Consider the following 15,171-nt stretch of genomic DNA (forward strand, 5'->3'; position numbering starts at 1 on the left):
CAGAGCTCCTTCCCATGCACTCTTTGACCTGGACACCTTCCCAGCCAACCCCAATTGCCAAGCCACCAGTGCATTTTGTGTCAGAACTCAGCACCAGGGGACAATTTACAGATAAGCAAATAGCACTTATATAAACTCAATCACCCTGAAAAGGATCCATATTATCAGGTCCTCCTAATTGTTCCTAATGTCTCCTGAATACTCATGAGGTAGGGCTTGAACCCTTCTTACTTTTTTCTTCAGGGTTTAAAAACACAGATGACCTTGGAAGGAACCAGTTTGCCCAGCTCACTGGCTTGTTAAGGAACACTCAACATGATGTTAGCTGATGAATTTCAGAGTCAGGAGGACTGTGTTCCCCCCTCAGTGAAATACAGGATTTAGAAATCCTTGCTTATAAAACCCTATCAGTTGGGATTCATTTGCATTATCAAAGGGCTCTTTGTCCTACAAAATAATTCTAAGGACAGTTCCTTTAAATAGCAAACTCCCTAGGTGAATGGAAAATACAGTTCCAATGGATGCACTCTCTCCTTTAAAAGACAGATTTCAGGGGCGCCTGGGTGGCTCAGTGGGTTAAGCCGCTGCCTTCAGCTCGGGTCATGATCTCAGAGTCCTGGGATCGAGTCCCACATCGGGCTCTCTGCTCAGCAGGGTGCCTGCTTCCTCCTCTCTCTCTGCCTGCCTCTCTGCCTACTTGTGATCTCTCTCTGTCAAATAAATAAATAAAATCTTTAAAAAAAAAAAAAAAAGACAGATTTCACATGAAGTCAATGACAACTGTAGGTTCCCCTCCTCCTCTTGGTCTTTAAAAGCTTGGATTGCATCAGGGTTTCCAAGGCAGGATCACCTTCTGAAGCCTGGGGGGCTAAGCAGGGCCAGAAGCAGGTGAGAGCCTGGGAAAAAGTCTTGCACCAAACGGAGTCCCCAAAGACTGGGTGGAGTCCTAGGTATCCTGTCAGACCCTTTACCTGTCCTTCTGCCCAGCATAGCAGAAATGAAATATTTTTATTCACTTCCTTCTAATTATCTAGAAAAGCCATCTATATTATCGATTTACGAAAGCTACAAACATCCATCCGTCTTTCACAGACAATTAGTTTATTGCTAGAGCTATAGATCCTGAATTTTAAAATGCTACCAGATCAGAAGGAGGAAAAAAGAAATCCGAGATGCTCAAAGCTTTTTGCCTAATGAACTCATTGAAATAGGAGGCGGAAGCATTACCTTATTTAAAAGAATGTTAATGTTTTTGTATTTATTGCATAAGACCTTGATCTAAATTCAACAGAGACTTAAGAATGTCTGTGTTCTTTTCAAAGCTGCTGGGTAATTATAATAAACTTGCTTTCATCTTGGAATGAAATAAAAGTTTCCCCCTTTCTAAATGATTTTAAATCATTGAGTTTTCAAATGTATCGATCCACTTGGTAACTTCATTACTGGCTATGTCTTCATTTATTGGCCTCTTGTCTTCAACATTTACCTAGCAGGAGCTGAGATGTCAATATTACCTGAAATATGAAGTCAGTATAAATGGACAAGCAATTTGTTCAGTTTTACATCTGGAAATTTGGAATGCTCCTTAAAAATACATCGAGGTGGTTTTGACTGACCACTCTTTTAAACACTTCCTGTATTAGGCTCAAGGAATCAGAAGAAAGCGCTGCTGGCCAGTAATTTGGTTCAACCCCTCACTTTATAGACAAAGAAATCTTCAGCTAGGAAAAGCAAAATGATTTCCCTGAAACCATGTGGCAATTCTGTGGCAGATCTGGACTAGAACATAGGTCACTTTGTTCCCAGTCCAGTGCTGTGTCTTTCACTAATCAAAGCACACCAGCACTGTTCCTCTAGGGGTTTTGTTGATAGACTGCTAAACAATCCTCTGCTTCTCCGGTGAAAACATAGTCTTCTGACAGAACCATCAGCTTCTGGAGGGTATGTGCTCACAGTCTTCAACTTTGAAGATGCTGCTTAAATTCCTCTTCCTCCATGAGCCTACCAGAATGGGTTGTCTTTCTCTCTCGTACCCTCCTCAGCAAGAATGACTACTCAGTATTTTTTCCTCTCTCTGTACTATTAATTTGAGAATTTACCAGGTACCCCATTCATACCCCATATGAATGTTTCCTCTGTTCCACCACTGAACACCCATTCTCTATTGGACCCTGCCTTCACAAGGGTTTCTTGCTTCCAGCTCCTTTATTCCTTTCCCACTGCCAAATTTCTTGGGCATTCTTTTCTCCACTCTGACTAGTTCCTGACCTGGATTCCCCTCACCCCACACTGGGTTTCCCCTAACAGGTCTTGATTGATCTTCCTGGTAACTCCCACCATGTTACTATCATACTCAGTTATCTTCTCTTGGCCTGCCTACTATCTACACATGTCTCAGCCCTGTATTCATGCCCTTCAAATAAAGGTTTAAACTTCATTTGCCAGTCCTGTCACCCACTATTGCTCTCAAATAACCCACACACTCAACTTGCGCTGTCCAGTCAGGCAGCCACCAGCCACATGTGTCCATTAAGCCCTTGAAACACAGCAGATCTGAATTGAGATGCACTGAAATTGTACCATATACACTGGAAATTTGGAAGCTGTTAAAGACTCAAAGAAAAAGAATATAAAGTATCTCATGAATAGCTTTTGTACTGATTACATGTTAAAATGATAATATTTTATACATGGAGATTAAATGAACGATTTCACTGAAATTGATTTCACTTTTTTTTTTTAAAAGATTTTATTTATTTATTTGACAGAGAGAGATCACAAGTAGACAGAGAGGCAGGCAGAGAGAGAGAGAGAGGAGGAAGCAGGCTCCCTGCTGAGCAAAGAGCCCGATGTGGGGCTTGATCCCAGGACCCTGAGATCATGACCTGAGCCGAAGGCAGCGGCTTAACCCACTGAGCCACCCAGGCGCCCCTTGATTTCACTTTTTAAAAGCTCTTTAAACTTGGCTATAGAAAATGAAGATCACACCTGTGACTGACGTTATATTTTTGCTGGACCGTGCCACTGTGGACAAATCACCCTATTGTGGTTCCTGAACTTGCCTCTCTCTTTTCTGCCTCTATTCACACTGTCTCCACCATCTGGCACATCCACCCTTCTCTGTGGGTCAGCTTCTACCCTTGGTTAAAGGTCTCTCTCAGAGGCTCTGTACTTTCCAGAATATGCTGTCATTACCAATGGCATGTGCTTTCTCTCTGGAAGCAGTCTCGTGGGGCAGTGAAGACTAGACTCTGGAGCCAGACTACTTGCATTCAAATCACAGCTTCACTCATAAGATAATGATGATACTAACTACCCCAGTGATTTTTGAGATTAAATAAGGGACCACTTATATAGTACTAATATAGCATCTAGCACAAGATAAGAGCACAGTGAGTACTTCTAATCCACAGCTGCTTACTGCAAAGGATTCAAGCTAACACAGTAACTTCTAGCGATGACTCTAACTTCCTTGTCAAGAGTAGGGGATTAGTGGGGGTGAGGGGCTGGTGGGTTCAGTACATTGGAATGGACTCTTCTATTTGTCATGTTATTTAATCTATAAAATATCTGTGACTTTTCCCTGACTCAACTCTCTGCTGATAATAGATAGGACAACTGAGAGGGAGGGTAAATATTCCCACTTGGTAACTTTCTTTTGGGATCAGGTATTTCTTACAGGTGTCACCTGACAACCCTTTTAAAAAATGATACAGAACAATTTTCCATTAAATGTTACAACCCTAGAGAACCACTCAGCAGAGCTCTCATTTGCTCACTGATTTTAAAAAGTTTAGTCAGTTGGAACCCTCCCATGGCGAAGTGTAATTTGGGTGACTCCTCTAAGACAGACTTTCTGGAGCACCCAAGAAGCTGTGAGGAGCTTATGAATTATAGTGTGAACCAAAATTTTCAAGAAGATTCCCTGGATAATAGATTTTCCAAGTCATTTGTGCAACAACTAAATTAAAGATATAAAGCCTCCGAGGAGAATGGTAAACACATCTAAGCCCTTACCTCAAAACCCATTTAAAGTTTTCTACAGACACAAAGCCAAATAACCCAATCTTTACCCCTTAAACTGAATTCTTCTAGCAATAATATAACATGACAAGAATAACTCTGGTAAATAAAATTACATGTTGAATTCTCCCCAGGGAATGTCTGCATCATCTGTAATCATTTCTCAAAAGTATTTTTTAGAAGCCGAGAATATTATGTTGTCAGGACAGTGACACTGAAGGTATGCTTCAGGAAACTCTTTCATTACAGGCTCCTGTTCCAGACACTTACAAACTTTTCTTTTTCTTTTTTTTTAAATAAGCCTGTAAAATCTGGTTGCAGCTGATATACCACATACTTTTAATTAATTTGAGGATAGATTTAAAGTGCCTGAAATGAGGCTCAGGCAGTTAAGTGTCTGCCTACGGGTCAGGTAATGATCCCAGGGTCCTGGGATGGAGTCCAGCGTCCTACTCCCTGCTCAGCAGGGAGTCTGCTTCTCCCTCTGCCCTCATCCTGCTCATTTCTCTCTCTCTCTCTCTCTCTCTCTCTCTCGCCTTCTCAAATAAATAAATAAAGAAAATCTTAAAAACAAAAATGAAGTGCCTGAAATTACTGGCATGAGTGCCTTCACTCTTTACCAGCTCCTCAGCTTTGGTGGATCCCAATTTGTGTGGTTATTTTGCTCAAAAATGCCCCTTCTGTAGAAGCGCCTCAATGCTGGTTGCGTCTGGGTGGAGCATCTCGCTGACTGTTGCTCCTTTGTTCTTGCCCAGGCAGATTCTCTCTCTTGGGAATTTCAAACTTGTGCTAGGACTGTGGAGCTGATTCATTGTAAAGGTGGAATCTAGAGGAATGGGAACTGACCTCTTGCTGCTAAAATGCCATATGCTCTTGGGATCCTGCATATCTTTCGCCTTCCTCCTTGTTCTTCTGTTGGGTTAACCTCTGATGATTCAGTTGGTCAGAGCTGATTTCCGGTGCTTACAAATAAGAAAAGCCTTAACCGGAACTCTGCCTCTGTTTCCTGGGGGAAGTAAGCCTCCAATCATTGAGGACTCATAGCAGGGGGTGTGTGTGGTGGTCAGTGAGAGAGCAGAGGGCTCTGGACAGTGATTCACCAGTGGCTTTTCTAAGCCCGTGTCAGAGAGCAGGACCAGGCTTCTGGGATAACCGCACTGGTCTGGCTGTCCCCATAGAGAAAGAGACTCCGAGAACTACAGCTCAAGCCATGCCTCCACTGAAGTTTCTTCCTTACTCAGACTAGAAGCGATGACCCCCTATCCTGAACTCCTACCAGACTTGGTTTATAAGCTTCCTCACCTCCTGCCTTTCTCTGCAGTCATCTGCGAACTAGACCTCTCTCTCCTATGGCTGAAGACTAGAAGCTCTTGGAGGGCAGGGGCAGTGTCGATGGATTCTGCATGTTGTCTTATACACTTCAGTATGTAATTCCCAGATGGTCAACAGATCTCTGTGTGTCAGCCGAAGCCTTGGGATGGGGAATGGAGAAAAGAAAGGACCCAGAATAGGTCAGATGCTCTAGCCGGATACACAGGACTAATCCTGTTGTACAGTAGAAAACAGCCTCTAATCAGGTGTTAGGAGGCATGTTTCAAAGGCAGCTCAGCCTGGGCTGAGAAGACTAGCATATCAGACTCCAGGCAATAATGAGCTCTGCTATTTTGAGATTCTAACTTATTCACCTTCCAGGTTGAGAAGACCTCGGGGGTCATTTTCTCTAATTAACACCTCCCGGGAACAAAACTATTCCACCAGGCTTGCCCCTTGGACGATATGTATTTTCTGTTCAACCTCATTCACCAGCTGTGGGTCTGTAGTCTTCTCTGTACCATCAGATCGTTACAATCACACGTTGTAGTTAGGTGGAACCTTTATTTCCCGGTACCTTTGGCTCTGCCAGCTCATTTTTCTTCACCACAGTCAGCTCCGCTCAGGGGCAGGAACCATCTCGCCCCTTTTATAGACAGCACAGAGGTTTTATCGCTAGCCGGAACCCATAGTGCAAATTAAGGGAAGGAGACCTCATGCTAGAACTCCGGCCTGCCTGGTCTTTATCCTGTTGATCAGTTCAGATAATCGGAAGGCTGCAGTGGGCCCTACCTTGTCATACCAGATCAGCCCTACCCCTGTGGGCTCAGAAATCCTGTCTGCTGCTGCTTCTGAGGTGGAATTAGGAACCCAGGAGCCACCTCATTTCGTCAGAGTCCAGGACAAATGTCATAGCAGCGGGGTGGGGGGGACCCCCTTCATTCTGAAAGCCGAGTTTTACTTATAAATTGGACTGTTCTGGGTTTGGCTCAGGTGGCATTAAGCTGTTGTTCAGGACCACACAGAGCGCAGCTGTGAGTTGTTTGCTGACTGGGAGGGGGTGTCCTCTCCCTGTGAGGCAGAAGCTGGGGGGAAATGAAGCCCATGGAGAGAAGCTGTTAGAAGCTGCCCACCAAGTCAGAAAGCCCACCTGCCTGGTGGGTGGGATTATTTTAATTCTCCTCTTTAAAAAAATAGCTGGTGAGAAATTTGCTAAAATCTGCATTAAATAAGATTTTTTGCATGCCAAGGGGAGCTGCCAGAGCAGAATACATATGCTTCCACAGAGCCAGCCCTCTTGGGTCTGGAAATGAGCAGCAGGGTCTCTCTACCACCACTATTCACCTGACTTTAAGGTTCCATGGGTAAGACCACCACTATTCACCTGGCTTCAAGGTTCCATGGGTAAGATTATAGTTACCCATGGTCAAGACACCAGCTGATGCAGCCACTTTGGCAGATTACATTTTGGAAGAAAAGCTTTTGTGCCTCATTTCAAGACATGAAAAGAAGCCAAAGTGAGAGGCTTGGGAAGAAGATAGAGGGGGTGAAGGAGCAGAACTGGAGCCCTGAATTAATCTGACTTACTGCTTTTGAAATAAAAAAGAATAGGGCAAGAGAAAACACAAAGAATTATTGCTCTCCAAGGAGGATGCTGGGTCTGATGCCAAAGGAATTGGTGTATGAACCATTTTTGGCTCTACCCTTGCACTGAGATTTTGGGAACTCTGTTGTTTGTTTTTTTAGTGTCCTGCTAGGGGTCATCATTTACTGTCCCCAGAAGGATGATTTTTAAACTAATAAAATTTGGTCCTTGCAAAGTTTTCCCCAAGGAGTCTGTTCATAGGCACAGCCAGGTTTAAGAATTGCCTTGAAGGTGTCATTGGGAGACTTGAGTCAGAACTGAGGTTCAAGATAACTTCTACTTTGGGCTTTTGCTTTTGTTGCATGTGTGGGAGTGGTGGTGTTGGGAGTTGAGACACGAACTTTATGAATTGAGTTTTTGTTTGTTTGTTTGTTTGTGTTTGTGTTTGTTTGTTTTTTTTTTTTTTTTTTTTGGTCAGGCCCAGCTGTGTGGAAGCTGAGGGCAGGGCCAAGCTGTTGTACTTGCAAGAACTTGGTGTGCTTCTCCATGTTTTGTAAACTCCTACCTCGTACCCTTGACTGGGAACCCAGTGGTCTCAATCTGGGCTCCTAGGGGATTGCTTTGGTTGGTTTTAATGGATCCTGGGTTGAAGACTGATTTTTCTCTAAGTTAGTTAAAATAAACAAATAACAAAAATCAAAGCAATTTGGATGGGATATACTCATATGGGTAAGCTTCTAGTTTTGCTTCTTTGAAGTGGATACATTTACTATGCCCATTCAAAGGATAGACTGGGGGGGGGTCTGCAAAATCTGGAAACTAGGCATTGATATAACACAAAGAACTCTCTCCACTACCCATATCACCTCCTCACCTTCCCATCCTCTATGATGGAGATTTTTAAAATGACATTGAGATGCAGTACATGCTAACTAATATACATTTTTGTTTGTGTGTGCATTGGTTCATTGTTCCTTCAGCTGTCTACTCAGTTTGATAATCACAGTAGCTGAAGAAACATGTGAATATGTGTTGAATGTGAATCATAATACCCATAAAATTCTGGGATTCTTAAGTTGACTAGGATCTCTTCAAGTGGTTGTGGTTCTCACTTTAGCACAGTGATTCAAAACCAGAGGTAGGGGTGAATCTTGCCTCCTCCATAGGGCATGTGGGTAAATGTCTAGAGCCATTTTGATTTGTCATAATTCAGGAGGGCAGCGCTACTGGCATCTAATGGGTGGAGGCCAGGGAAGCTGCTAAACATCCTATAGTGTACAAAACAACCCTCCCTCACAAATGATTGTTTGGCTCCAAATGTCAGTTGTGCTGAAGGTGGGAAACCCTGATCTCCCAGAAGAGGCTTATTTTGAATAAAAGGTTACATTATGGCAGGGTATGTGCAAAGATATAGATAAGTACAGAGTATCAAAGGATGCTTGTATGGGAGGGAGGAGACGTTGGGGAAAGCTTCAAGGGGACATGACTCCAAGTCATGATTTTTACTTAAAAATCATTGTAATCAGTTGTTCAAGAATGACTGATTGAATATTTATTAGTTAAGGACTATATATTGGGATTCTTTTTTTCTTTTTGCACAATGCTCTGGATAATGTGAGTATTTCTGATGATTTTGTATTTTTCTTTAAAAATATTCCCCAAAGGGCCTAGGAAAAGCTTAAGAAGCTCGAATCCATCCAACTATATTCTTTGCTTCTCAGCAAGGAATCTGAATCTAGTCTAACCTGTGGTTCTTCCACTGGGACTCTTCTTCCTTTCTCTCCTTCAAGGTTCAGCCCCACAATCCTTCATCTGTGAAGCCTTTCCTTGGAGATTTCAGTCCATAGTAATTGCTTTGTTCTCTGAATTCCTAGACCCCTGTTACTTCTCTCTTTGACGACATAACTCTCTTGCGTGTGTTTCTATCTAGATTGTGGGCTCCTCAAGGGACTGGGACCATGCTCTCCACCTGTATATCCCTCTACAGCATTGAACACTGTTCTGGACCCTGATTTTTACTGAAGCTACGAGAAGGAGAAACATTCAGGAAAGATGTCAGGAGCCTAACATCTTCTTGTAATATTAGATTGATAGATACAGCACATTTTATCCTTCCAAAGTCTTTGGATTATTTCTTATAATAAAGTTTAAGGTTTAATGTCTGTTCAGTAGGCACGACATGCAAAAAATAAATTGCCATTATTATTATTAGCATTTTCTAACTAACAGATTTTTCAGAAGCTGTTTCCATATCAAGAAGATCAACCTTTCTGTTGTCATAGAGACAAAGATCTTAATATAACCATGGGCAAGGTGAAAAAAAATTTTTCCCTTTCCTTCCAGATGTCTGAGACTAATAAGAAAAGGAAAAGGAAATGTGTTTTAAATCATTTTTTCCTTTTATTTCCCTCCCCCCAATTAGAATGAATGAACATGTGGGAGGCTATTCTTTGTATCACATTTTTTATTTTAAATATTTAAGTTTTTAATAAAACATGGAAGAGATAGAAAAATATGAATGATTGAATAGTGCCATTTTCAAGATTTGCAAACAGTGGCTTGTCCATGACAATTATAATCCATGTGTCTTTATTTCCCCTTTTTAAACCAAATAGTGGACTTATAGGTGGAAGTCTTACAAGACAGACTTCCAAGGCCTAGAAGATTAAAATACAAACTAGCATCTACTGAGGGGCCAATGATGAATTCTAAAATGCTGTGCAGTAATACCTAGCTCCTCCAACCACCAGAAACAAGAGTGCTCCCCTTCTTTCTGCAGAGTCCGACCCTGTGCATGACTTCTTGTAAGACCTCGCTCTTCTTCTGGGTGCCTTATTCATGATTTCAGCTTTCTTCTGCTAAGCTCCTGATAATTTGTTATACATAGCATTTTTTCCCTATCTTGTAATTACTGTCTCCCGTTTCATTCACTCATTGCCAAGGAAAGAGGACTTCAGTATGAAGCTGTATGAAGCTTTTCCTGTCTTCTGCCTCAATGCGAAGTTACACATTTATCCATCCCCCAGGACTCAGGAGAATCCCCCCTCTCTAAGATTAACCCTTCCCCTGTGATCTGAGACTGACAATCCCACCCTCACAGAGATCTTACTCCATCAAATACGTTCTCTTCCAGCCCTCCTATCTTCGGTCTGTCCTCCATGTCTTCCTTCTTACTGCTTTTTGAAGACAAAAATGAACAAAACCTTTTCTCAATCTTGCATATTTTCCATAGTGCATGTGTGTGTGTGTGTGTATGTGTGTGAGTTTAGGAAAATGTAACTTTCTTACAAAGACAAGCAAATATAAAAACACAGTTAACAGTCTTTGGTACTCAATAGCAAAAGGAGACCTTGGTCAGGTTAGTCCATCTCTTTGAACCTCAATTTCTTGATGTCTGTATGATAAGTGCTGGCGGAATGAGAAACGCTGTTAGTGGCACAATCATTCATAAGAGCAAGATGGGAGGTTTGTCAGGGAAGGACAAGGGCTGGGACTTAGAAGGCAGTTTCCATAAATTTGTGGATTGATTGAAACCAATTCTATCAGCATAGTCCTCACCTTCAGGGAATTGAGCTGACAGATAATTAATGGAAGCTAATGAATATAAACCCCTCAGTCTTTAAAGTGTATCTCTCAACTGCAAACATTTTCTGAAGGCCACTAACTTTATTTTTATTTATTTATGTATTTATTTATTTAAGAGAGCACTCTTGGGGGGGAGGAGTGGGCAGAGGGACAGAGAGAATCTTTTTTTTTTTTTTTTTAATATTTTAGTATATGTGCTGCCAAAGTGAGCACTTCTTAAAAGATTTTATTTATGTATTTGTCAGAGACAGAGAGAGAGAAAAAGAGAAAGAGGGAAAGAGGGAGAGAGCACAAGCAAGGGGAGCAGCAGACTTCCCACTTGAGCAGGGAGCCCGATGTGGGACTCAATCCCAGGACCCTGGGATCATGACCTGAGCTGAAGGCAGACACTTAACTGACTGAGCCACGAGGTGTCAAGGGAAAGAGAGAATCTTTTTTTTTAAAGATTTTATTTATTTATTTGACAGACAGATCACAAGTAGGCAGAGAGGCAGGCAAAAAGAGAGAGAGAGAGAGAGAGGAGGAAGCAGGCTCCCCGTTCAGCAGAGAGCCCGATGCAGGGCTCAATCCCAGGACCCTGGGATCATGACCTGAGCCGAAGGCAGAGGCTTTAACCCACTGAGGCCCCCAGGCGCCCCAAGAGAGAGAATCTTAAGCTGGCTTCACACTCAGTTCTGGAGCCGATGGTTTTCTCCATCCTGAGATCATACCTTGAGCTGATATTAAGAATGGGATGCTTGGGGTGCCTTAAAACCTTAAAAAAAAATATGGGATGCTTAACTGACTGAGCCACCCAGGCACCCCATGAAGGCCACTAACTTCTTCAGGGGAGAGGTTCAACTCCTCAGGAGAGAGGGGGAATTCCCTTCATGGAGTGGACTCTTGACAGACTGCTGGGGCCCAAAGAAATGGTGGGGGATTGAGTCTTTCCTCCCCAAGAATGGAAATTAATTGCAGCCAATGGTTAGAATTATAACACCAGTCTCCTCCAGCCTACCGTCTTTTGGATACTTTTATAGTTCTTGTCTTTCTTCTTTCTTTGAACAACTTTATTGATATATAATTCATATGCCATAATATTCACCTATTTAATGTGTACAGTGCAATGGTTTTTACATTACAATTACATTATAATAGAATGTTAAGTAATTTTTGTTACCCCTAGAAGCCCCGGCCATTAGCAGTCCCTGGGTCTGCCCTTCTACCTGGTAGCTACTGATCTGCTTTCTATGTGGATATTGCATGTAAATAGAATCATATGATGTGTGGTACATTTTTCTTTTCTTTTTTTTTTTTGTTAAAGATTTTATTCACTAGAGAGAGGGAGAGCGAGCGAACAAGCTGGGGGGAGGGGCAGAGGGAGAGGGAGAAGCAGACCCCATCCCCCCAACAGGGAGCCCAATGCAAGGCTGGATCCCAGGGCCCTGCGATCATGACCTGAGCCTAAGGCAGATGCTCAACTGACTGAGCCCCCCAGGAGCCCCTTTGTGTGGTACCTTTTTCTAAATCAAAGAAGGGAGACCAGGTGATACTGATACACTAGCACTAAAGGCCCCTGGTCTCTTCAACCCATCGCTTCAGGAAACAACTTCCTCCACCTGCTTGCTGATGTGTGCAATTCTTTTAATCGCCTTTGTAAAGGGGAGGCCTGGGTGGTGTGTGGGAGGTGTGACACAAGGCACACCTTGATCAGACAACCAGATAGAGATGCAAGTGCATCTGGGAAGGGGCAAAGCAGTGGCTTGTAAACTTACTAAGGCCCACATAGGCACTGGTTGGGAAATGCGGCCAGCCAACAATCCCGAGTTGAGTGACTAGGTCACCCCTTGCCATAGGGCGCGCCACCACATGCCTAGAGGAGCTCAGGGTGCCGGAGGTCAAGGTAACCTTCACCAAGCTGGCTGGCGCAAGGGTCAAAGACATAGACAGCTGCTGTTGAGAAGCATCACAACTGATCCCCTTCCAGCAGCTGCAGGGAGCTGGCCTTCCCCCTCCGTGGCTTCTGGGCAATTCCATGCCCCTTGCCACAGCCCCAACCGGGTAAATCGGGAAATTGCGGGTCTGGGGCCACCAGAGGCTGCAGAGTGCGCAGTGATAGGGCTCCCACCCAAGGCGTGGCACTGGTTGGCAAAGACAGTCCCCAAGCTTTGCCTTCTCACCACTGTAAAAGGTGGAATTTGATAGGACGAAGCCTTTTTCTCCCAGCTTCCAGGTAAAGAGGGCCAAAGAGTAGGGAGACGAGGTGGCCCGGAGCGAGCGAGGGTGCCGGGGCGGGGCGCCGTGTACTCACAGTCCGGTGAGGCCGGCCCGCGGGCCGGGGCAGCGCAGGGCGCCGTCGGGCGGGCAGCTGCAGGGCTCCGGGCAGTGCGCCCCGGGAAGCGCCCGCCGCAGCAGCAACAGCAACGCCAGCAGCGGCCGCAGCGCGGGCAACCGCCGCCCCATGGCAGGCGAGCCTGAGCGCGGGCTTTGGCGGCGGGCCGGGTGCCCTGGCCAGCTCCGGAGGGCTGCCCGCGCCCCTCTCCCCGCCCCTCGCTCTGCCCACCCCCTCTCCCGCGCCCGCCCGGCCTCGGCTGCTGAGTCTGTTCTGCCTCGATCTGGGGGAGCGGCCAGCGACCCCACCACCTCCTCCCTTCTGCAGCTCTCCCTGGCCGGCCCTGTCCTCTAGTTACAGGAAGGAGAGGGTAGTCCTGGAGAATGCTTTGGACAAGGAGTAGGGAGTTCTGAATTCTCACCCAGGCTCTGCGGTAACTTGAGTGTGAAGTTGAGTGAGGTTTGTCCCTTCCAGGAACTTCTCTTGTTTCATCTGTGAGAGGAGCAGACGGATACTCTGCCCCGCTCAGATGCTTTTCCTCTCCTTGCTTCTCAGCCCCCAATTCTTCTTTCCTTCTGTCCCACCAACTCCCTCCCCACAAGTAATCTCTGTCCTCTCAACTTCCCAAGTAATTTCTCTGTATTTTTCTTGGTAGTGACCACTTTTTCCCTTACAGTATAGCTATTTGAGTCTGTTCTCTTTCTCCACTATGTACTGTAATGTCCTAGAGAGCAAAATCCAGTTCAGATTTGTTTTTCTATTTCTGGCTTCCTGTTAAATCTCTATCTCTTTAAAGATCTTATTTATTTATTTGAGAGAGCGAGACAGGGCGAGCACATTGGGGTGGGACAGAGGGAGAGAAGAAACATTTACATGTTTATTTGGGAAAGAGCACGAATGGGGTGGGTGGCAGGCAGAAGGAGAGGGAGAAGCAGACTTCCCTCTGAGGAAGGAGCCGCACATGGGCCTGGATCCCAGGACCCCAGGTCATGACCTTAGTGGAAGGTAGATGCTTAACTGACTGAGCCACCCAGGTGCCCCATGTGTGAACTTTCTAAAAAAGATTTGTTGAATGAATGAAAGGGCTATGGTGATGTACAGCAACTGCTCCAAGGAGAGGCCCATTACAGGTTAGACCCTGTGACAGGTGCCGTCCCTCCAGTCATGTCTCAACTTCACAACAAATTTGCTGGGTGTTTGTTGCAACACCAGAAATGATATCCAGAGAGGTTATGTGACTTCCCCCAAGTCACACAGTTCTTAAGTGGTGGAAACCTGTTTGAACTGACATCCATCACCCACTTTATCTTACCAGTGCAAAAAAATTATTGCATGATCTGTGTATGAAGGATTTAGAAACAAGGCAATTTTATAGATAACTACGGGAATGCATAATTTCCTCTATTCAATTTCATCATTAAAACACATTTCCTTCCCCCTTTACAATGACTCTATTTGGACAGTGGAAATCCTGGAAGTCTTGCTGGAAGAGGTGAACTTCAAGAGCCTGGAAGTTGTCTAAGACTCTACAGACAGAAAGTGAAAGAACAGATTTCTTTCTTTCTTATTTGAAATGACCTCTCCAGGTCAGACTGGCTCAGTCACCAGTATGTAGTCACTTGTGAGTTTTTGCCCAAGGAAGGTAGATTTTTAAAAATTATAATTAAAAAAAAGATTGGCTTTCCCCACATTGTGCTAGATAGCATGAAAAACAAAGCTTATGTCTTTAATACTTTCTTTTTTGGATCCCTCTCTCCAACTGCTTATTTGATCTCCTCAACCTTTCATACCTCTGTATATGCTATTCATTGATCTGGAATGATTTTTTCTTCCTTTCCCATATCCCATTAGTTAAACTCCTGGTTTTCCTTGAAGACTCAGCTCAGTGTCATTTTCACTATAACACTGTCTCTGACACAACCTAGCTGAGTTTGTGCCCATGAAACCTGATTCTATAGGCTGTAATGTAACACACTGTAATTATGGCTTTAGTTTTCCTTCCCTGTCTATTGCTCTTAATATTTGTTTGAACATGTCATAGCTTCTAGCTCCTAGTAGGTGCTCAGTCTGAATAAGTGAAAGAAAGAATAAGTGAAACCCAAGTGCAGACCCATAGCATATGTTTAGTAAATTATCTGAGAAGAGCTTAACAGCCTTGCTTGATTTATTTTCCACCACACTGGATCAGTGTGGATGGGTATCAAGTAATTACTCCTGACTACTTTGGGGTCACATATTCTCTCCTCTTTTAATTTGTCAGGTTTTGGTAGGGAAGTTGGAGTAGCACTGGGGTTTTCAAATCTTTCCACCAGGTAGCTTGAATTGTAGAAGAGAAGAAATGAATAACTCACGTGAT

At 44.0% G+C, this 15,171-nt stretch overlaps 1 protein-coding gene across 1 annotated transcript in view; it reads right to left on the minus strand.

Moving 5' to 3' along the window:
- The window catches only part of LHCGR (luteinizing hormone/choriogonadotropin receptor), a 53,380-nt gene extending 40,434 nt beyond the window's left edge, over window positions 1–12,946 (minus strand). The window contains exon 1 of the mRNA XM_059134760.1: window positions 12,795–12,946. Coding sequence (XP_058990743.1) covers window positions 12,795–12,946 — 152 coding nt within the window. The remainder of the gene's footprint in view (window positions 1–12,794) is intronic.
- Between the last annotated feature and the right edge of the window lie 2,225 nt (window positions 12,947–15,171).

The sequence above is a fragment of the Mustela lutreola genome, chromosome 9 (assembly GCF_030435805.1).
Source record: "Mustela lutreola isolate mMusLut2 chromosome 9, mMusLut2.pri, whole genome shotgun sequence".
NCBI classification, from domain to species: domain Eukaryota; kingdom Metazoa; phylum Chordata; class Mammalia; order Carnivora; family Mustelidae; genus Mustela; species Mustela lutreola.